Source organism: Anabas testudineus, chromosome 19, assembly GCF_900324465.2.
Source record: "Anabas testudineus chromosome 19, fAnaTes1.2, whole genome shotgun sequence".
Classification (NCBI taxonomy): Eukaryota; Metazoa; Chordata; class Actinopteri; order Anabantiformes; family Anabantidae; genus Anabas; species Anabas testudineus.
In genome coordinates this window covers 16,819,154-16,841,074 of record NC_046628.1, presented here as the reverse complement: position 1 = coordinate 16,841,074, position 21,921 = coordinate 16,819,154, and the positions used below count along the sequence as shown (strand labels likewise).

General features: G+C 39.7%; 2 protein-coding genes across 2 annotated transcripts; both read left to right on the top strand.

Annotated features, from left to right (window-relative positions):
- Positions 1 to 2,642: 2,642 nt before the first annotated feature.
- Positions 2,643 to 3,070, top strand: pde6gb (phosphodiesterase 6G, cGMP-specific, rod, gamma, paralog b). The gene is made up of 3 exons (XM_026351720.1): positions 2,643 to 2,788; positions 2,872 to 2,912; positions 2,994 to 3,070. The coding sequence occupies exons 1-3, from the start codon at positions 2,643 to 2,645 to the stop codon at positions 3,068 to 3,070; spliced, it is 264 nt and encodes an 87-aa protein (XP_026207505.1).
- Positions 3,071 to 5,160: 2,090 nt separating this feature from the next.
- nploc4 (NPL4 homolog, ubiquitin recognition factor) lies at positions 5,161 to 17,087 on the top strand. Its single transcript, XM_026351657.1, has 17 exons — positions 5,161 to 5,330; positions 5,966 to 6,046; positions 7,651 to 7,760; positions 7,983 to 8,219; positions 8,306 to 8,354; positions 8,479 to 8,573; positions 8,657 to 8,780; positions 9,874 to 10,053; positions 10,209 to 10,295; positions 11,512 to 11,583; positions 11,676 to 11,802; positions 13,756 to 13,916; positions 14,001 to 14,072; positions 14,161 to 14,253; positions 14,698 to 14,814; positions 15,088 to 15,190; positions 15,516 to 17,087. The coding sequence occupies exons 1-17, from the start codon at positions 5,316 to 5,318 to the stop codon at positions 15,674 to 15,676; spliced, it is 1,884 nt and encodes a 627-aa protein (XP_026207442.1). The 5' UTR covers positions 5,161 to 5,315; the 3' UTR covers positions 15,677 to 17,087.
- The last annotated feature ends 4,834 nt before the right edge of the window (positions 17,088 to 21,921 follow it).

Sequence of the window (21,921 nt, the reverse complement as noted above, 5' to 3'; positions counted from 1 at the left end):
TGAAGTCTAGCACTCACTCAGCTTTAGTTACTTAATTCCAGCTGATGACATTTACTGTAGTTCATGTTTCTAGGATTTATTTTCAACTGGTCTTACTGTTCAAACTCAAGTAAATGGCAATATAAGGGTGGATTTGCCCTTTAATGAAAGCATTACACATAAACGCTCCTGTCCTCATCATGAGTAGTACTACTCCACCTGCGAGTAGACATTCATTTACATTACACCACATCTAAAAGGAAGAAACAGAAACTTTTAAAGCAGATTAATCATTTTCCAACGACATTTAAATACCTGCATCAGTAAAAATACTTTCAAAGGAAAGGAACTCTGTGTTGGAGACGAGTCTGTGTTTACCACCTAGTAAAGCTGCGTTATGGGAATTTAGATGCTTTTTTGATCAGATCAGTCAGATCAAGTTCTCCAACTTCACAGCATCAGTACCAGATCACTCAAGAGAAAAAGGATGCTATGGAATAAATCCACCTTAATTAACTAATAGTTAGTATAGGGATTATTTTCTGCCATGTGGCTGATTTAACCCCACACTGTTGTCACAGCTGCAGGGATTTACACTGAAACATACAGTACATAGAGATGATCTAAGAGACTAGTGCAGGATGGAGGAGCGAAGGGTTTTGTCTGTGGCAGGTGGTGAGATGATTGCATAACTAATATGGAGTGGACTACTAGGACTTTCAGGAAGTTTCCTGCTGCATCCGTAATCTGCATCAACAAATTCTGTTGGCTGTATTATCTCTAGTTATCCTATTGTCTCAAATTATTAGTTTGATCAGCAACGCTCAGTGTTTTCATTAATCTTCTTCTTAGTTCTTAGTCAGATTCCAAAAAGTATAATATTTATCTCTTTCATGTAGTGAAGTAAAAGTATCTTTACCTCTGAAGTGTAGTGAAGTAAAAGTATAATAATAATTTTTTTTGAAGAGCAGACGTATGCTCAAACATGTGTGTCCTGTAGTGCTGTAATGTACTTCCTCATCTACCTAATCATAAAATGTTTCTTTATATGAGTTCAGCTTGTCGTCTCTAACCACTACAAGAAATCAGCCCGTACAAACATCCTGAAAGCTGATTCTGGTTCTTACTGGGATTCAGGTTAAATAAATTAAAATATTGGGGACATTTTTACCCCTTAACCCTCTTTGACCCAAACCTTAAACATGTGAACTGTTGACATGAGAGCAGGGAGGCGGTGCGTTCGTAATCTTCTGTCCTGCTCAGCATATAAGAGGGGCCCTAAGCCCCCGAGTGGCCCTCACAGGAAGCCTAGCATAGAACTCTACTCATCTGTAGACAGACCGGTACATCGCTCGCACCCACTCGTCTGGTTGTACTTCAGGTGAGTAGACGCCACCACCACATCAGCATGGCACAAACCAACACTGTTAGTCACATATATTCATGTGGTAGTGATGGAATGGAAGTCAGTGATGTTATGACGACTCTTTTAGCTAAAATAATGTGATTAGAACTGGCAAGATGGATTTTGAAATAACATTTAGAATAAGAAAGGCTGCCAGTTTGACCACGACTCTTGAAAAAAAAAAAAGATTTCAAAGTAGGTAAAAGTAAAACAAAAAGGTTTTTTAAAAGATTAAAAGGGCTTAGTGAAGTGTTTTTTTAATCATATTCAGATCAAGCATATTTAAATATCCAATAAAAATAATAATTATGCTATGTCACCTGACATTTTAGTCTCCTTTGTACCACTGTGGAAGATTTACGACATCAGTTTCTATACAGTAGATGTTTATCCAGGATGTAGTCCGGTGTCATTTTAATTCAACATTAGTACTTTTACCTGCGTTTCTGTAACAATGCAATTTTTTTTTTCTATTCAAGAAAAGAAGCTAAACTTGTCTGATAAAAATAATAATAAGAGAAGGATGAAGAACAAAAAATGCAAAGAATCGGACAAGAGACATGTTTTGGTACTTGATGTATTGTGGTTGGCAGCAAAAAGTACTTTACTATAATTCTATTCATTATTTTATTGAATAATAAGGATGCAACCTTTATTTCAAAAGTGAATACATTATATCACATCAGGTTAAATGGTTCAACGTTTATGTGAAAACTCTTAGAGTAGTTTAAACATACACATCAATTCATTTAAAGCTACTTTTCTCACTAAACATATATTTTAAATAAATGATGTTAACTAGGCGGTCAGTGTTCAGTGGTGTTATTGTCACTGGGACACATTGAGCCGATTGATCATTTAGACCCTCAGTGCATGTTCAGCACATCTGCTCTGCTGTCCTTGCTCTAACGGGATTACCTGTGGACGGCCGGCTTGAAACACAGAGGAAGAGTACTTATTAAGTTGAGCCAGGGATTATGGAAAATTGGGTCATCCTTGCAGAACAGGCTGCAGGGTAGTCCATCTCAGGCATTCAATTACTGGGAAATATGAGAGTAAATCCAGCCAGGTGCATGCCAGATCCGTAAGAGGATTAAGGCCTGTAATGTCACACAAAGGTGACAGAAGCTGCTTGTTGGCCTTTTTACTTATATTTTAGCTTAGAAGACTTATGACACATTTTCTTTCTCTCTCCCTAATTGAGCAGATATCATCACGACTACTCCTCAGAGAGGCGTCTCTGTTGTAACTGAGCACAATGAATCTCGAGCCACCCAAAGCTGAGATCAAGTCGGCCACCCGGGTCACTGGAGGCCCCGCCACCCCACGCAAGGGCCCACCCAAGTTCAAACAGAGGCAGACCCGTCAGTTCAAGAGCAAGCCTCCAAAGAAGGGAGTCCAGGGGTGAGCTGGGAATGAGGCGCAATTTATGTCAGGAGTTGAAATAACTAACCGGTCATGATGTGTCTTTCATTTTGTCTTTGCAGGTTTGGTGACGATATCCCTGGAATGGAGGGCTTAGGCACAGGTGAGTTCATATGAGGGTTTAAATATCAGTATCCATGCTCTGCAGGGGGCTGAGCAACATCACGTCTCATTTGTTTTGCAGACATCACTGTCATTTGCCCGTGGGAGGCCTTCAATCACCTGGAGCTGCATGAGCTGGCCCAGTACGGCATCATCTGAGCCTTCCTGCATCTCCCTGCAATCCCCTGAGGATTACAGGTCATGTACTTCAAACCATCTGCCTCAGGCTCCACACCCTGGCTTTACATGGAACTCTTCCACAAACTACCACAATGAACTGGAACAAACACAAAAAACAGAAAAAGAGAAAAAGAATGTACTAAAACAACTTTTCTATCCTCTTTTACTGGATTCTTCTGATTCTGCAGTTCACACACGACCTCTGCTCACGTTTAGCATCTGTTGATTTGATTGTCATGACCTCACTAGATTTGTCACTTTACAAAAACAGCATCAGTTTCTCTCCTCTTGCTACACTGATTTCTTCTCCTTTCCTCTTCTTTTCTATTCTTCTCACGGATAAAACATGAAACGTATGCAAGCAAGGCAGCCTCAAATCGAGTTTAAGCGATGAACCTGTGAGGTGGGTGCGTTCCCACTTCACGTGTCAACATCTCAGAGGTTTCTTCACATATTACTTCACCAGGACACATGAATCACACATTGTTCCAGTTTTTTCTCTATAACATAATAATGTGTGAATGTCTACTTGTGTATGATACATGCTTGGAAAACCTAATATTTTAACGTTGTTTATAAGATTTAAGAAAGAAATGTTCACCAAACCAAAGTTTCTTCTGACAGTTTGACAGAAACATTCATTATTTGCCCACACTGACAACGTATCTCAGCCAAAGAGGTTCAACATCTTCCACCACTGTGTTTATTTGTATAATATTTATGTATATGAGGATTTGTATTTTATGTTTATCCTTTGTTTATTTCTCTTATAGCTAAACGCTGTTGTGTCCTGTGTGTTTATATTTGTAATTTTAAGCTCATTATTTTAGCTCTTTTTTGTTGTTCAATTAGATGAGGAGATTTTACACTTTCCATCATTGTTGAACCATCGATCTGTCTCATCTCCGTCGTCCTCTTCATCATCACTGATCCCTCAATGTGAATTTAGCTGTCATTTCTCTGATGCGGACTTTGCCCTGATGACGTGAATCTGGTGACAGAAGAATTGGTGGATTTTTCTTCACATGATGTGGTGATTGCCCTGGATGGCAGAGGGTAGACAACCAGACCTGAAGAGCTGTGTAATGGAGCTATGACCTCTCCACAGGATGAGGAAGAAAATAAAGCATAAAAAGAGGAAAATAAAAATGGCTTTGTATTAGTTTTAATCAAAATGTTTCTCATGTAAACATCCAAACATAAAATATAGGAACATTTGCTTGAAATATTCTATTAGTTGCATTTGGTTTTACTGTCCATATATCTGCACTAATATCAACATTTATTCAAGTAGTCCTTAATTTAAGGTAAAAAAAACTGTACTTGAGTACAACTTTGTACTTTTACTCCACCTATTACTATTCCACCTGCAACATTAAAGTGATGACGTTAAGTTGAAGTAATTATGGTACAGTTGTATAACACACTTTATTCTGCACAACAAGTACTTTTCCTTCTGAAATATATTTAGTACATTCTCTTCTCTTCTTTAGTTAAATAAACCTTTCAATATATGATTTTTACTTGTAACTGTCTACATGTACTATCTGCAATGAGGCATTGCAATGTCTAAATTATGAAATAAAATGTCACAATTCTGAAAAAAATTCAAACTTTTGAAAAAATACTAAATTTTGTGATGAAAACTTGAAGAAACTTGAGAAATTCAGGCATAAAAACTAAGTACAGACTTTGTTATTATATAAAAAGTCCAAATTTTTAACATATCCCAATTTTAAAATATAAAGAATTTACAATTTTGAGAAAAAAGTATAAAAAAATATGACAAGAAGCCAAAATTAATTATTGGATACAAATTTTAAATATCAAAAGTCACAATGTTTAAATAAAATTTTGAAACATGGCTTCTTTAATGAAAAAGTCGAATTGTAAAATTGAGATTAAAACTTTTTAAACTTTCTTCTTTACTTTTTTGTTGGCTTAGTTTTTTTGTTTGTTTGTTTTTATTTACTTTCAGACCATGGACCACTACTAAATCAAGGGCGGAACGTGTGTTTTCAGCCAAAAGACCGTGTTTCGGTCGTGCTCGCTTCCGTGTAGGACCGGTGGGGAACGGTCGGTCGCTAATGTCTGCGACACCCGGTGTTTCAGTTGTGGGATGGAGTTTCGTTGACATACAAACTGAAACGCTGCGTGCATCTTGTATTTAGTTTGTCTGTCTACCAACACCGAGGTATCTATCGGGAGAACTCACCGGAGCAATATGGCTGACAATATCGTAAGTATAACGACAGTTTGTGCTAACGACAGTAAGAGGGGTCGTCTCGGCTAACGTTAGCTAGCGCTTTAGCCGAAGTCCGGAGTGATGAGGCAGCAGAATTAGCCTGACAGCTAACCTTAGCTAGCATTAGCAAACAGTAACTGGGCCCCGTGGAGCTAACTAGCTAATCCTAGCTCTGTGGTTAGCTGACGGCATCCGAATAAAAAGAGGCATTGTTGGCTAACGGGAAGCTACACAACCAGCACAAAGTCACGCCAAAAATATCTTGACTCTTGTTTAGCGCGTTCAACTCATTAACCAGACAATAGCTAGAATGTGCTAATAGAAGCAAACATGTTGTTAATTCACCAAAAGTGATCTTGCTGACTGTGAATGAGGTCTCGTACTCTGATAAAATTAACAACGTTAATGTTGTTAGTTAACAACGTCTAGATCATAGTCACCATCATGATACAAAACCCCTTTGTTGAAACGCAGAGCTATAAATTAAGCTAACGTTAACATTACTTTTTTGCACTGTCATCGTAGTCATAATGTTCAGACTCTGCTATCACTGTAACGAGGGGGGAGTAGTGTCCCTGTTTTGACGTTGATGGCACCAAATGTGGTTTTGTTTGTGTCTCATCATTTAGATCATCAGGGTACAGTCCCCAGATGGGATGAAGAAAATTCCTTCCACCAAAAGGGAGACCGCTGCTGCTTTTTTGAAGAAGGTAATGTGCATGAAAAGTCATAAGTCATACTGTCAATTTCACAATTTCATGTATTTTTCTAAAAACATCTGTAAACATATAAGCCAAGCAAGTGTGGGGTATTGGTTGTCCTCAAATACTTACACAAGATTCCTAATACAGTTTTCAGAGGATGGATACAAATATACATTTAGCTAAAATGATCACAAAACTGAAAAATGTTTAAATGAGCTGACGGCAAAAGGTGTCGAAAAAGGTATTGAGTGAGAAATATAATAGGTTATTTTATGTACATGAAGTGGGTTCGTTTGTGTAGTAAAGTAACAAGGCACTTGCCTGAGAAATTTGGGAGTGTAATGATGCATTGTTTTTTTACACTTGTCACCACAGCTGTTGGTGGATTGTGGTTACAAACCAGGAATTACTCCACACTGTTCTGCACAGTTGATGAAAGGGGATAAAGAACATAGAACCTTATTTGGCTGTGCTTGTAAATATAAACCTGCATTAGTTTTATACTTTACACACACAAACACAAAAAGGTAATTGCAAATGGAAATGTGTTTGAATCATTGGATAAGGAAAAAGCTGAAGTCAAAGTGTATTCCAGCAGACTGGTAACAGCAGAACATTGCAGCAGCACCTTATTAAAAATGTATCTGTTAAGGCAGGATGGTGTAGACTGCTGATCAATGGAAAGAGTCGTTTTCATTCCCTGCTCATGTGCAGCCGGTGATGGGTAGAGCAGGAAAAACCTTGGGTCTGAGGCAGACAGTGCAGAGACAGTCTGAGCACTGCAGGTTTTATTTCTGCAGCTGAGATAGAATAAAAGGACCTTGAAGTGGTGTGACAGGGTTTTAGAGTTTCACCCAGCGTGAAGCGGTAACACATTACCAAACAGTGAATTGTGATTAAATAACCTTTAGACTTTTCTCTGTTACTTACCTATTACCTACACTGCCTTTGCATGCAGGATACTGTTACACAATGACAGTTGTTTACTTTTAAATATTCTATTAAGTAATTGTATGATGATCTGTTTAGTTTTATTGGGCTCACTGCAGATATCGTGTGTCCTTATTTTGTACTAAGTGTCTTAATACCAAGGCAACTGTCCTGTTCTTGTGTCAACAGTGCTTCTCAAATGTGTACTAATAGCTGTAGCATTACGTAAACTTCAAGTGATGGAGTACAGGCAAATCATAAGCATCAAGCTGAGTCTCAGCCTGATGTGTGATGTGATGAGAAAAGTGTCATTATACAATATACTCTGCTGCAGTTTGCTCTCTGTTCAACAACCTTCTAGAAGCTTCTCGTGCCAAAAGGATCTTTGCTAATCTGCTTTAATCAGGTGATTGGCATCGCTTGAAGAGAGGACAACCTTTGCCTACACACCTATTTCATAGGCATATATTTCTCTACATTGTTTCTTAGCGTGCATTCCAAAAAGGGCAAATCCTCCGGGACGTTATGCTAATAATACTCACCCTCATTTTTGATGCTGTGTATTTTGATCCTGTCAACATTAAATTCATTCACAGTGAAGAACATTTGTGATTTTTGGGCTGTATGACACAAATGTATGGTACATCATTGTGAACATTCTGCATCCACTTCTCCCACAGGTGGCCAAAGAGTTCGGGTTCAATTCCAATGGGTTTTCTGTTTATCAGAACCGAAACAAGACCGGAGAGATCCTTTCCCAGAACAAAACCCTCAGCCTTCTTAAGATCAAGTAAGTTAACACACATGCCTTTTGAGCATGACTTTTTTCACAACTTGTCTACAATTATCAACAAAGTCAAGTCAAATTTTCCTCTTCATCACCAAGATCTATATAAGCCTATGGCATCTTGTTGAAATCAACATGAGCTGCTTGTGTTTTTTTAAAGCTGTGATGTAGTTTGTAAAACTACATCACAGCTTTAATTATCTTATTTCTCTTTATCTTTTGCAGGCATGGCGACATGCTCTTTCTGTTTCCTTCAGGATCCTCTACCTCCTCTGGGGAGGTGATGGACACAGCAACCCCTCACACATCTTCATCACTACCATCTGTCCCATCATCTTCTGCATCTTCATCATCCTCCTTCATCCCTCGGTCCTTCTCAGCACCCCATGTGCAGGAGGATGAGATAGATCAGTATTTGACCAAGCAGGATGGCAAAATCTACAGGAACAGAGATCCACAGCTGTAAGAAAGAGACAAAGACATGTTGTACACACAATGAACCTCTGTAAAATGTCAGCTCACTAATAATATTATTCCTGTCGTTACAGATGTCGCCATGGTGCTCTTGGAAAATGTGTGCACTGTGTACCATTAGAGGTAAGAATACATTATTGTTTGTGGTTTCTTTCCTTTCAAGTTTATAATGCTAGCACCACCACTGTGACTCAGTTTAAGTATTTACTTATTGTGGATCTAATGCTTTCTTTTTTTTTTAATCCAGCCTTTTGATGAAGACTACCTTAATCACCTCGATCCACCAGTGAAGCACATGTCATTCCACGCATACCTTCGCAAGCTGACCGGTGGAGCTGATAAGTGAGAAGTTGTTTTTTATGTTTTCAATAGAAACATACATAATTTGTTTCTCAGATTCTGATGCTGTTTTCCATCATCTGCAGAGGGAAGTTTGCAGCTTTGGAGAACATCAGCTGTAAGATCAAGTCAGGCTGTGAGGGTCACCCTCCCTGGCCAGAGGGGATCTGCACCAAGTGTCAGCCCAGTGCCATAACACTGAACAGACAGGTACATGAGCGTGCTGTCACATCTCTAATAGTAAATCATTCAGTCTGTTAAACAGTAGAGTTGATGCACATTTCAGGCCTTGTGCACCTTCTGTGGTTCCATAAAACGTTTTTAAAGTCTAAAATTTAAAAGTAAATAGTATTCTAAAATGTTTAAAAATTACCAATCATCTTTAAGTTATGTTGCTTATTTTAATCTCAAGTCAGTGCTTCTTAGTGTTTTGTTAATTTATCAATGCTTTTATGTGTTTTTAATTTAAAATGTTTAGCCTGTAGTAGTCGTGTCTGCAGCCATGCCTTTCAGGGCATCAGTTAGGTTGCCACTCAAGTGTCATCTCAGCCTCCACAGTTTTTGAGTGTTGTGCATTCAGTGGATCTACACTGCTATCAAAAGCAGTGATGCTGCGGACTTTACTAGAGTTTAAAACACAGACCAAAAAGTATTATCGAATTTTGAATTAGAATTGGGTTTTATATTGCATTTAAAATGGTATAAAAATGTCTGTGTAAAGTTTGACTTGTTGAAACTTGCAGAAATTCAGACTTAATACTTGACAAAAGCTAACAGTTAGGTTGATGCTAAAGAGCTTTAGCTTTTTGGTTCATACACTCACTCCAGAAAGGACATCGACAAGATGGCAGTTTTCATCTGGTAGGTTTCACTTTTATTTGAAAACCACCACCAGGAGCTGGTGTACTGTTGGTGACAAGGAAACAAGAGCTTTCGAATACCAGTGTGCCAGTTAATTCCTCAATAAAGTTGATTACAGCACAGGTTGACACAGGTGGTGAGCGACAAATTCACAGACAGTGCTCCCATTATCCAAACAACTAGAATTCTTTGGAAGCTTTTAAAACACAGTTCAGGGAGGATTTGTATAAGCTCATAGCAAAGCCTAGCTGTAGTAGTAGTAGTATGTCCCAGCATTTACTTTGATCAGTTTTTTCAGTGTTGTTTCAATTCCATACATACCATACAATGTTCTGACCTGGTCTGACCAAACGTGAACAGAAAGCGCTGGGGATTGATAATATAAAATTGTGTGTTTGTGCATCTCACGTGTTGCTTTACTAGTTTTCCGTTCTTCTTCCAGAAATACAGACATGTGGACAACATCATGTTTGAGAACCACACCATTGCTGACCGCTTTCTGGACTTCTGGAGGAAGACGGGCAGTCAGAGGATGGGATACTTGTACGGCAGATACACTGAGCACACAGACATCCCACTGGGCATCAGAGCTGAGGTGGCTGCCATCTACGAGCCCCCACAGGTAGGACATTTCCACTAACTCTATTCTGTCATCGTTCCATACTTACGTGTAATCTGTCCATTAATGAGCATTGTTATTCCTCAGTTTGAGAATATTTTTCATGTTCCTGATTATAATTTACTGTAAGTTCAACAGTCTTCCCTGTTGTGTTTCAGAATGCCACTCAGAACAGCCTGGAACTGTTGGAGGATCCCAAAGCTGCAGCAGTGGATGAAACTGCTGCCAAACTGGGCCTGTGCAAGGTTGGCTTTCTGTTCTTCCTGGTCCTCTGTTACATCACACTGTGACTGTCAAATCACTGTCACGTATTTAAATGTGTGTTTTTTGTGAGAAAGAGAAACAGGCTTTACATTATAAGCTGGACAGTGCTGCTCTAGGTGAACATCACTAACTTTCAATACCTCTGTGCTGTGTTTGTGAAATGCATATTAAAGCAAAACAAAATCTATTCATGTAGTATAGTTTATTTAAAGGAACATCCGGTGTCTGCACATTAAAAACTAAATCATGTGTATAAACATTATACCCATAAAAATCATGTGCAGCGATCACAGAGAATGTTTTCAGTTTTTTTAAAGTGATGTGATATCATTCAATGTGGCATAGACTGGCAAAACCCAAAGGTCGCTTCATCGCTTGTTTTTGTTTTTGACTCACGTATGCAGGAACCAGATGAATTAAGACCTATGATACATAAAGAGTAGGCCAGATGTGCTGTGGAGCAAGGCGCTCTACCATCAACAAACTGCTTGACAGGCAAAGCTGTAGTTCTGTGGGTGCGTTGTGTTGGGCAGGTTAAGTAATAATCCCGAAGCTGAGAATGTCATCATTTCCTGGATTTATTTAAAACTCATGTTAGGTAGTAAACTCACTCTGCTTTGGTTTCTGCTGGAATCAAGATGACCCTGATTGACTCTCGCTTGATAGTAACTGAACTCCTTCACAACATATCTGCAGAAAGCTGAGCTTTTCTGAGCCTGTTGCACCACTGGGGTTCTTTTCACTTTTTAGGTGCAGGTTGTACTAAGCACCTACGCTGGGTTTCCATTGACGATGAATGACTGTGGTCACTGTTCCAGGCATTTGTTGTTCGTACAATGTGGTACTACACTGTGAATGCAGCATGAGGCTTAAAAGATAAAGAAATTCATAGTTAATTCAGAAATTAACACTTCTACCAATGCAGGGATCTGAGGATGTGTGATGTGATCAGATTAGTGTTTTCACATCAGGATTAAGATTATTTTATACTTATTTTCAATTCCACAAATGTAAAATGATAGCTGTAAAGCTAACTATATGTTCCAGTATCTAGGTTTGATTGTCCAACAGTTCAAAACCAACTATTTCATAGATAATAGATAAAAATAAAGGCATTAACTAGTTGATGCATAATAGAAATATTTGTTGAGTAACTGTTTAAGCTGTACTCATTTGGTTTCTTTCCGTGGCCAAAAGGTGGGTTGGATCTTCACTGACCTGCTCTCTGAGGATACAAGAATAGGCACAGTTCGCTACTCAAGAAACAAGGTGAGGACGCAGTTCATTCAAAGACGACCTGTACATCAGGAATACATCCTGCCATTTGTTCTTGTTTCATCTTTGTCCTTTGCTTCTGTTAGGACTCGTACTACCTGAGCGCAGAGGAGTGCATCACAGCAGGATACTTCCAGAATCAGCATTCGAACCCTTGCAGACTTTCTCGAGATGGACATTTTGGCTCCAAATTTGTGACAGTGGTGGCAACAGGTAGGTTTTTCTTTTCTCTGAGGCTGAAGTGAAAATACAGTTCTCAGAAAAGTTTAGGGAAAACCTGATTCACACATCTGATCTTTATAAACAAATGAGTTTCAAATCTTTACTAATGTACATTGTAGAATTTGCTCAGAACAAAATTGCATAACAGTTGTCAACAGAAACTAAAAACCATCAACTCGTGGAAGGACTGTATTTAAAATTAAACTATAAATCAAAGTGAAGAATTGAAATCATTTGAATTTCTATTGAAGTACATACAGTATCTGTACATTTGGGCATCAGGTGGATCAGGGCATCAGTGAGCTCTTGAAAATAATCTGTGATGGAACTTTGTTGGATAGACTTGGATATAATGTCCCCTACGTGCTCAGTTGGATTTTGATCAGGTAAATCTCTCCAAGATATAGGTAGAAATGTGTGTTTCCATCTCTCTTGGTTTTCACAGATAACAATTATTTAAAAGAAATGGATTTAGTCGGCTGTATTCTTAGCTTATTTGTAAAGGTTAAAAATGGGTTTTGTTACTTTGTTGTTGTCGTAAAAGATGTGGTATTGAGCAACTAGTTGCTAATTCCACATGTTTTTATCATAGCTAAAAGTTGCCGGATGCATGTTTTCATTTAATTCCTCTTAAGTATCTATACAGAATTTGGAGTCGAGCTGTGCTATAAAAGCCAAATGCTCTTTGAGATGCTGAGATGCACAGTGTGCTCTGTGAGATCAAAGCCTGGTCTCCATTACAAACATCAAAAGACATCCTTCAGGTCCTGAAAAGCACAAAATGCAGCAGTGACCTCATCACTGCTGTTTGCATTAATGAGGCACTTTCACACTGACATCATGGCTTTACATGCCAGACAGGGTGAAATCTGAACATACCATACACACCGACATAGTAATACTTAATATTGTAGTACTGTGCACAAGTTGTCAGTTTGTTCTATATATTTATACTCTGAGGCTGGTTCTGTTTGTATTTGTCTGTTTTTGTCTAGTTTTTGTAGAATATACAACTTGTGTCAGTTAAATAAGTAAATCACTAATTTTTTTTATTGTTAAAACATGAGTCAGATGCCCACATGGTTAATAAAGGGCCTTTAAAAGATGCATCCAAAATACTTCCTATATAAATGGAGCAGAACAAAATGGAATTAGGTAACATAGTCAGAGAGGTAGGATCTGCTGCCCGAGAGATGGACGAGATGTGGTCACCTAAGCTTCATTGGTAATCATTGACGGCACCTAGAGGTTGATGGTGATGCTGTGCTGTCTGAAGGTTCTAGCTGGGAAGACCAGGACTTCTGTCTTGGAAAGATTTATCTGAAGATTTCTTTCTTTCATCCGAGCTAGATGCTGGAAAGATGGGCAGAGAACTGCATGAGACAGTTGAGCCATCTGGTGGAAAAGACATGAAGAGTTGTGCTTCATCATAGCAATGATAGGAAAAGCTGTGTGAGTGGGTGATAGATCCTGTAGACATAGTACAGAAGAAGAATAGGGGCATGAACAGAGCACTGCAGCACACCTGGGTAGAGGCGGAAGAGTTGGATATTTGCCCTTGCCAAGGTACCTTGAAGGATGTTAGGCAGCTGGGATCTGCAGAGAAATCCAGTTCAGAACATAAAGTTTCAACCTCGTACATTGTTCGCCTTAAGTGGTTATTTTATAAACTTGGAACTTTTATTATACAAGTCAAGAGTATTAAATATATTGTGCAATAACAAAAATATTCTGATCTTTCGTTTCCTTGAGAACAACCATAAACACTTCATAGTGCTAGTGAACTGTTGCATCAGCAGCAACAGTAGTGCATATTTCTTCATGACAGCCTGTGTAATGAGTGCTGGTCAAGTTTGTTGACCGAAGCTAGAATTCAGTCAAAAATAAAGTGACTCTTTCCCTGCAGCCAATAAATAGATGTGTTGGTCTGTGCTTTGTGTGCAGGTGGTCCAGATAACCAAGTACACTTTGAAGGATACCAGGTGTCCAATCAGTGCATGGCTCTGGTGAGAGACGAGTGCCTACTGCCCTGCAAAGACGCTCCAGAACTGGGCTACGCTAAAGAGTCCAGCCCCGAGCAGTATGTACCAGATGTTTTCTACAAGGTAAGACTTCATACATATATCTGTGTTCAGATGTTGGGAGTTTTGTTTAAGTCTTATCATTTATTTCCTTTATCTACCCAACAGGACAAGGACAAGTTTGGAAATGATGTCACGTTTCTAGCCCGGCCTCTTCCTGTGGAGTACCTTATCATAGATGTGAGTAACGTGTTGTTTTACTGTGGTCAACACATGTATGGGTTTTGTTGTCTCCTTTAAAAAAACATTTCCTTGTGTTTGTTTACAGATTACTACTACTTTTCCAAAGGATCCTCAGTACACCTTCTGCTCCACACAACGCTTCCCCATTGAGAACCGAGATATCCTTGGAGAGACACAAGTAAACAATCTCTGGATGTTTATTATAATGACACAAGACTGACGTGCATTATATCGAGAGAGAAACACGTTTTAAATTAATTATTGAATAAAACTCAGCTGAACCTCGGATGTTATGCTGATGTGTTTGACATTGGGTGGAACATTTAGAGTAACACCTGCTTGTGGATTCGCTCTTTTCTTGTCTTAAATGGTGAACTTCACAGTTTGAATAATGGAGGGTAATTATTGACCACTTCCAGCCTTGTAGTGAAAGCAGCCAATAACATTTGTTAGTCAAATGTTTTGTTTTTTTCAGTCCTGCTTAGACTTTATCTTTTTCTGCATTTCAACCTGATAGGACCAGTTATAGTCGAGTGCTTGACAGAATTGAGGCGACATCTCGTGTCTTTACCCACCAGAGGTTAGAAGACATTATTAATCTTTGTGAATTGTGTGTTCACAGGATTTCCACAGTTTAGCAACATACCTGTCCCAGTGCACCTCCTCTGCATTCTTGGGTATCGTGTCAGACTTCCATCTGCTCCTCTTCCTCGTCACCAATGAGGTCATGCCTCTGAGAGTAAGTCAACACTTGAAAGCCTTTTCTTCACTAGTTTTCCATTTGTTTTCCATAAATAATGCAGAAAGTCTCCAAGAATATGGCCACATTCTTCCTCAGTCTGGAAGTGTTTAGCAGTGTAAGGATGTTTTCACTCAAATGCTGCACATGTGGATTCGATTTTCAAGCTGGCCCCTGACCCATCGAGACAACTATACATGCTTTTGCTGTTCTCCTCAGTTCCTTGATCGTCATTGTCCAGTGTGAGAACAGAGTTTGTTTGTTTTTTTGCAGGACAGCATCGGGCTGCTACTAGATGCAGTGAAGACTTCTAATGAGGATCTGGCACAGACCTGGAAGAAGTCAGAGCAGTGGGCCACCATCGAACAGTTGTGCAGTAAGTTACTGCCGGTCAAGCGAGGCACATTCTCTGGCAAGCCGTCCATTCTGGACGGCACTGCATTTTTCTTATGCTGATACTTAAATCAGGTTAATAAAACATCAAATCAGCTGGCTACATTAGGTGTCTTATTTTTGTGAAAGCGAAGAAGAGCTCTTCACTTACTGCAGAGAGATAGATGATGGATTTATAACACTACATAATCTAAATATCAAGCTTTAACCAGCTGGCTGTTAGCTTAGCTTAGCACACCTGCAGCACACACACTCCATTTTGTTTAGTTTTTAGCTGCTGTCCTAACGTCCCTCTCTTGTTCTCCCAGGTACTGTAGGTGGGCAGCCCTCCAGCTCTCTGGGTTACGGGGCCATGGGCGGCCCCTCAGTTCCCGCCTCCTCGTCCGCCATGTGGTCCTGCCTCCATTGCACCTTCATGAACCAACCTGGCACAGAGCACTGTGAAATGTGCAGCCTGCCCCGCAGTTAAACCCACCACCACAACTCACCCCACTTCATGCCCTGATCTTACTCAGTCCCACCCAGCACTTCTTCTTCTTAACTCGCAAATGACATCACTGCACCAGGACCAGCTGCGAGATTTGGACCCCCCTGTTGTTTCCCTCCCCCTCACGCTGAAGCCTCTGTCCTTCCCAACTCACAGGCTGCTGTGATGCAAGATTCACTCGTTTACATCAATTCAAAGAGTAAAAAAGTAAAACCAGACTCGTTTTTTTATTATTATTTGTATCCCTCCTCAGAGCAGCTGTCATGAGTGGTGGGCTATATTTAAGTAAAGCACTTGTGACTGAGGCCCTTTTCCCTCAACACACCGCCCCCCCCCAATGAAATCCTGCTGTGGCTCAGGACAACAGCAGCGTGTTTGGATGTTCTCTCACGTCAGTGCCCCTCACTCTCACTACGTCTTCTGGAAATTCTTGCTGTGTATAAATACATTTGAGAAATGATGCTGTTATTTAATTAAGCTGTTTTTTTTTTTTGTTTTTTGTTTTGTTTTTTTATCTGATTGTAGCTTAGCATTTTGAATCTTCAGCGTGGATTCTGCTCAGTCAGGTTTTTATAGGTCTTGGTCTCTTTGACAAGTCCTTTCAAGTACAATCATCGGTCAAAGCTCAGACCTGAAAACACAAAGAGCTCCAGTGTAACTCCACTTTATGAGAAAGTTTATTTTTTCAGTATTAAGTCATTTTAGAAGTGGTTGAAAGTAAGTCCTACATTTGAAAAGGCAGATGCAAAAAGCTCCTCACCTGTAACATCCTCTGCCGACTGCAGAAGTAACGTGTGCTTTTGGTGATTATTAACATTTGGGCTGATGTTCCTCCATCTTAAAGTGGCTCCTGAAGATCTTTTCACTGGTTTGTTTGGATTGTAGCTTTTGGATGTGGTGGTTTGAACTTGAGCAGGCACAATATGTAGCTTATTTTATCACTTGTATGTCGTGTTTCTGATAAAATCGCCCCAGGACTCCATCCATCCGGCCACCATCGTCTTCATTACTGACTCGCACTGTATTAGCTGTGAGGTGCTTCTAGAAACTACTGGTGCTCGCTGCTTTCTTCTCCATCACTCCCCTGCTCCCCCATGATGGTTCTCCTTTTCCTGATGGTGCTGAGCCAAAGGAAGCCAGACCACAACCGCTGCTGGTGGGGACCCCCTGTGGGTTATCTATCACTTAGCCTTTAAACACCCTGCTGCTCAGAGTGCGTGAGGTCATAGGTCAAAGACGCCTAATGTGTCACCTGTAAATGGAAAAAGAATGTTTCAAGCTAATTATCAGCGAAAACCTTGAGCTGTACGAGGATGGTTGGATACTTCTCTTTACAGAGCTGCAGCTGTCAGTACTAAATACAACAGGAGGCCAATTAAAGGATCAGTTCAGACACTTCGATGTTTTCTCACACAGCTGCTTGTTTGTTGCCATGCAGGTAGTTGTGATTCTCACTCAGTTCACTTAAAAACCTCATCTCTTCAATAAGAGAAGGCAGAGATGTCAAACTTCAACACATTAAAAACTATTTACATGGAGGTATATCACCCTAGAAAGATAGAGGTAGGATGAACTAACTGCTGAACACAGTAAAGTCAGCAGTGGGTTTGTCAGGACAGTCGGTTAAACTGGTTCTTTGTGGGGTTTCCTGACAATAACACTGGGACCAAATCTTGAGATCAATGAAGTCATGCTCCACCCAGTGATTACAACACGTGACAAATCCCAACACGTTGGTTGATGTCCGTAAACGGGTCAGCTGCAGGGACCCAGTGTGTTCACCTGTAAATGCTTGTCACGCGTGATTCGGAGTATTCGAGGTATGTGACCAAAACTCCATCTGCATGAGTTGAATGCCTTTACAGTGTTTCTGGTGCTCATAAAAGAATTGTTCAAAAAGATTTTTAAAAGTTGTTATTGATGCAGAAACAGAAAAACACTCAGCACGTGACTCTTTTAATCTACGTCCTCGACACATTTGCTGACGACTGAAGCCGACTGCTCTCTATCACTACTCTCATGTTCAGTTTTTAACGTTTGTGCACTGTTACCCGACGGTCTACAGGCCGTCCTGCTAAAACCATGATCTGGATGGAATCACGAGCTGCGGCTGGTGGTTTATGGGGGAAATGGGCCTGTTCAGAGTTTATTAACGAGACGTGTGCTGCTTGAAGAGCTTGATTGTAATTCTACTGATGAAGTGAGAAAACAGTTTTTAGTTGTAGAATAATTTGAACATGCAGCAGAAAACAGTTTAGTTTTTGTTTTGTTTTTTGCCCAGAGACATCATTCTTGGCCCCCTCCCCATGTGTGAATTATTTAACTGATGTCTAATGGACGCAGTGACCTTTTTCCTTTTCTACTGACCCAGGGGCCGTTTGCTGAGCAAGCACGCTCTTGGACTTACAGCAGGTCCTCACTTTCCACTGAGCTGACCGGGGACCCTGAGAGTTGTACGCTGTTGACCTGGATTTAAACAAATAATAAAAAAACAAGAATTCTTATTATAGTTGATGTCTGGGATTTATTTTCATCAACATGATAATCGCAGCAGATCAAACTAAACCAGTTCTTTTCCTGTTACCTGAACAAGCTGCCGGTTCAAAAATGACTTTTATTAAACATGTACTGTTTGACTTTCACAGAACAGTTCCTACAAGTTAACAACTAAATACCAGCTGACTTAGAGGAAACTATGAGACAGACAGCGAATATTATTTATTATTTAAGATGAGTGGATTTTATATTTCTGTAAGTTTTATATGTTGTAGACAGTTTTATGTACATTTTAGTGTTGGAGCCACTTCAACAAAAAAGTTTAAAAGTTGTTTTAAAGTCTAAAATAATGACCAGCTGAACAGATCAAATGAAGCTTAAACTGTTTTAAACAGAATCAAATCACTAAAACACTAAACACTGCAGTGATAGGAATCTTCTGTCTACTGTACAGTGATGGATGAGACATATTGTTTGTTTCTATTTATGTTTGTCATGTCTTTCTTACTGTTCATCACATCTAATGGACACCGCTCAGTGATCCGGTGGCTGGTCTGGTCATGTCCAGCTCACTGTGTGGATGTTTCTACCACACTGAATCTTTTTATGTGTGATCAGAGCAGGTAGGGTTCAGAGTACGTGAGCTCCATCACTCAACATCCTGTTGTGCAGATGTATAACAGATGGAAGAGCAGCAGTGGAAAAGGTCAAGGTGGAGACATGAACGTGTTGACAGGAAACAGTGAGCAGTTTGTGAAGTGAAGACTTCGAGTGGGTTTAACTGTGAAGTGAAATCCTGATACGTGATACGTGGTCTGTGAAGAACCTCCCTGTTCAGACGGTTCCACTGCTCACAGGCAGAGTTTAGTCCACAGTGGTAGTTGGACCACAGACTCACTGCAGGTATGTTTTACACATTTTATCTACTGCACACAGACGTGTTATCGTAGAGTAACTCAATTACTTCCACATTTAAGTTTGTGTAAATTTTGCACTTTTTATTTTTGATTACTTATAAATGTATTTGAACGTATTTGAACTTTAAACTGGGGAAAATATGACAAAGAAGAAACTTGTGTGGAACAAAGAAAAGTGGAGCTGAGTTTAATCACTAGATGTTTGACAGCTGCATCGCTTCATTTCTTTTATACTGAGAATCTGTAAAGTAACTAGAGCTGTTGAGTGTAGTGGAGTAAAAAGTACAGTTTAAGTGCAAAGTAACTTCAACAGGCTATTTGAGTAAATGTACTTAGTTACCACCATTGTAATTATCAGACTAATCTCTACTTAATAAATTAAGAATTTATAAATCAAACTTTTAATGCAAAATATGTCTGTGGACTCAGACTGAACAATCAAATGAGACACTTAGAAAATAATTCATCCTTTAAGGAAACTTCACCAGTTTTATTCTTTTCAATGTTTTAGTTTGGGGAGTTTAAAGTAAATGTACTGTATGTACTCTAATAGTTGTAGTAATCCTCCTCTCGCGTCTCTAGATTTAAACATCTGAAAGCTGAAAACTCCTCCAGGTGACATCATCCGGACTGTTTCCAGGATACAGGACGTAATAACCAAGACTCCAACCTCCACATGACACAATCAGAACATAATAATAACATAAATCATAGAGTGTGTGTGTACTTTGTATGTTACTGTTCCATATGTTCAGGACCTGGATTCTGGTTCTCGGTTTGTTGCTTTATTACGTCATTGTAGAAGTAGTTTAAAGTATAAAATGCTCCAACATGTCTTTGTGTGATTGTTTCCAGATTAAAAGATGAAGACTGTGTCGGTTCTGCTCGTGGTGTCTGTGGTTCTGTGTTCCGCTGCTCAGAAACAGAAAGTCACCCAGACACCAGAGTGGGATTTCAGGAATGAGGGTAACGACCTTTACTCGTGCTCATATACTCATATTTCCTTATTCTCAGCCTCAGTTATTAACAACAGTTATGTGTTATACTTCATACATACGTTAGATGATGTTACAGAGGTCCGTGCTCTGTGTTTCACTTTGAATCTCCTGCAGCAGACAGAGTGAACACCAGAGGATGTTCTAACCTCACACTGGTTCTAGACAACTGGAAATATGCCATCATAACGCAGGTCAAAGATCTGCTCCTGCACGACCACAGCACGGTGCTGCCAGACTACGGAAGGTGAGGAGGATCATTTTAGCTGTAATCACATCATCACCAGAATCACCTGTATCAGCTGTTTGTTCACACGGACAAACAACAACAAGCATGTTCTCCCTCAGGATCCAGCCGCTGTCAGACGCCCTGGGAGATCTCTACAAGGAGTTTAACGCCCTGAAGGAGCGTCTCGTGGAGCTGACCTCCAAGTTTGAGGGGGTGGAGGCCTTCGTGGATGATGTGCGATCAGGAAGGAACCCCCGCCCGCCCAGAGGTGAACCCAGACCCCCGGGGCTGCTGCAGCCCGGAGAGGCGGAGGCATCTGTGACTGATGCTGGAGGTCGACCTCAGGGAAGGAGAAGCAGGGTGGTGGTTCGAAGAATCAAGAAACCGGCAGGTTCACAGGACTGAGAGTCACAGTCAGAGGATTTTCCTCTGTTAGAGTCACCACTTCACTCTCTGCTGCTCCTTATTTAACAACTTGCTGTGGGTTTTTACACATTCACCTACAGTTTTGTATTTTTATATACAGCATCATCAGTGTCTCCATGATAAAGTCTGTTTTATTATTAATATTTGTATTTATTATGTACATTTACTGTCATCTATTATATTATTGGATAGTTATGATGCATTTTACCATTTAATAAACTGTTAGATGATGTTTATGAGAGGTCACTTCATCTTTACAATTTAATTTTAACCAGCAGCAGCATCAGGACTGAGCGGCTGTGGTCCAATGTTCGAGTTAAGAACCTTTATTAACCTGATGAAGATCATTTTTGTTAAGTAGGTAGTAACTGTAGAGGGACTAATTGTGCGACCACTGGGATCCTAAAAAGATGAAATACATCATTTAATATCTGAAACATGTAACAAGCACAGAAATCCTGAGTCATGGAGTCACAGCCTCTGGGTTTTCACTTTCCACATAAACGAGAGTGAAACATGATGTTTTAAATAGATTTTTTAAACTGAACTTTGTCCTGATAATAAAACAGACTATCTAAGAAATATCCAAAGATTAAATAATAAAATATTATAACAATCATATAAAAACAGAAAGAATATTATATCCTGGTCAACCTTGGAGATAAAGGACTATTAATCCTGTTTTAAAGATGCAGTGCGTCATTTTTCTTTTTTGTGGATAAATTCAGTTTGAGATTCGGATATTTTTACCTGAACGTGTTTGTACTGTTAAGACAATATTTCACTGAATGCAAAATAATAAAGAATATAAAAATAAAACTTTCCTGAGACAACATGATCATTGATACTCTAACCACAACTCTTCCTTGATCCAGGTGAAATCCTGTTAAAGTGTCTATAATCATTAATGAATGGCTGCTGCAGGTGTGCACGTGTTGATGATTTGATCAGCTGACAGACATTCATGTAATTTATTAAATGCACTTATTCTCCTCCAGTAACTCTGAGCTTCAGTTTCTTGTTTGATGAAAAGTCAAAAGAAATGAAACTGAAACGGTGTCTGTCGGTTTGGGGACAGTCGAGATGTTACTCACTAAGCTCACAAAGAGAACTCTCCACCACGCTGTATCAGTAGAGGCCTGAACCGTGTTCTGTGAGATTATT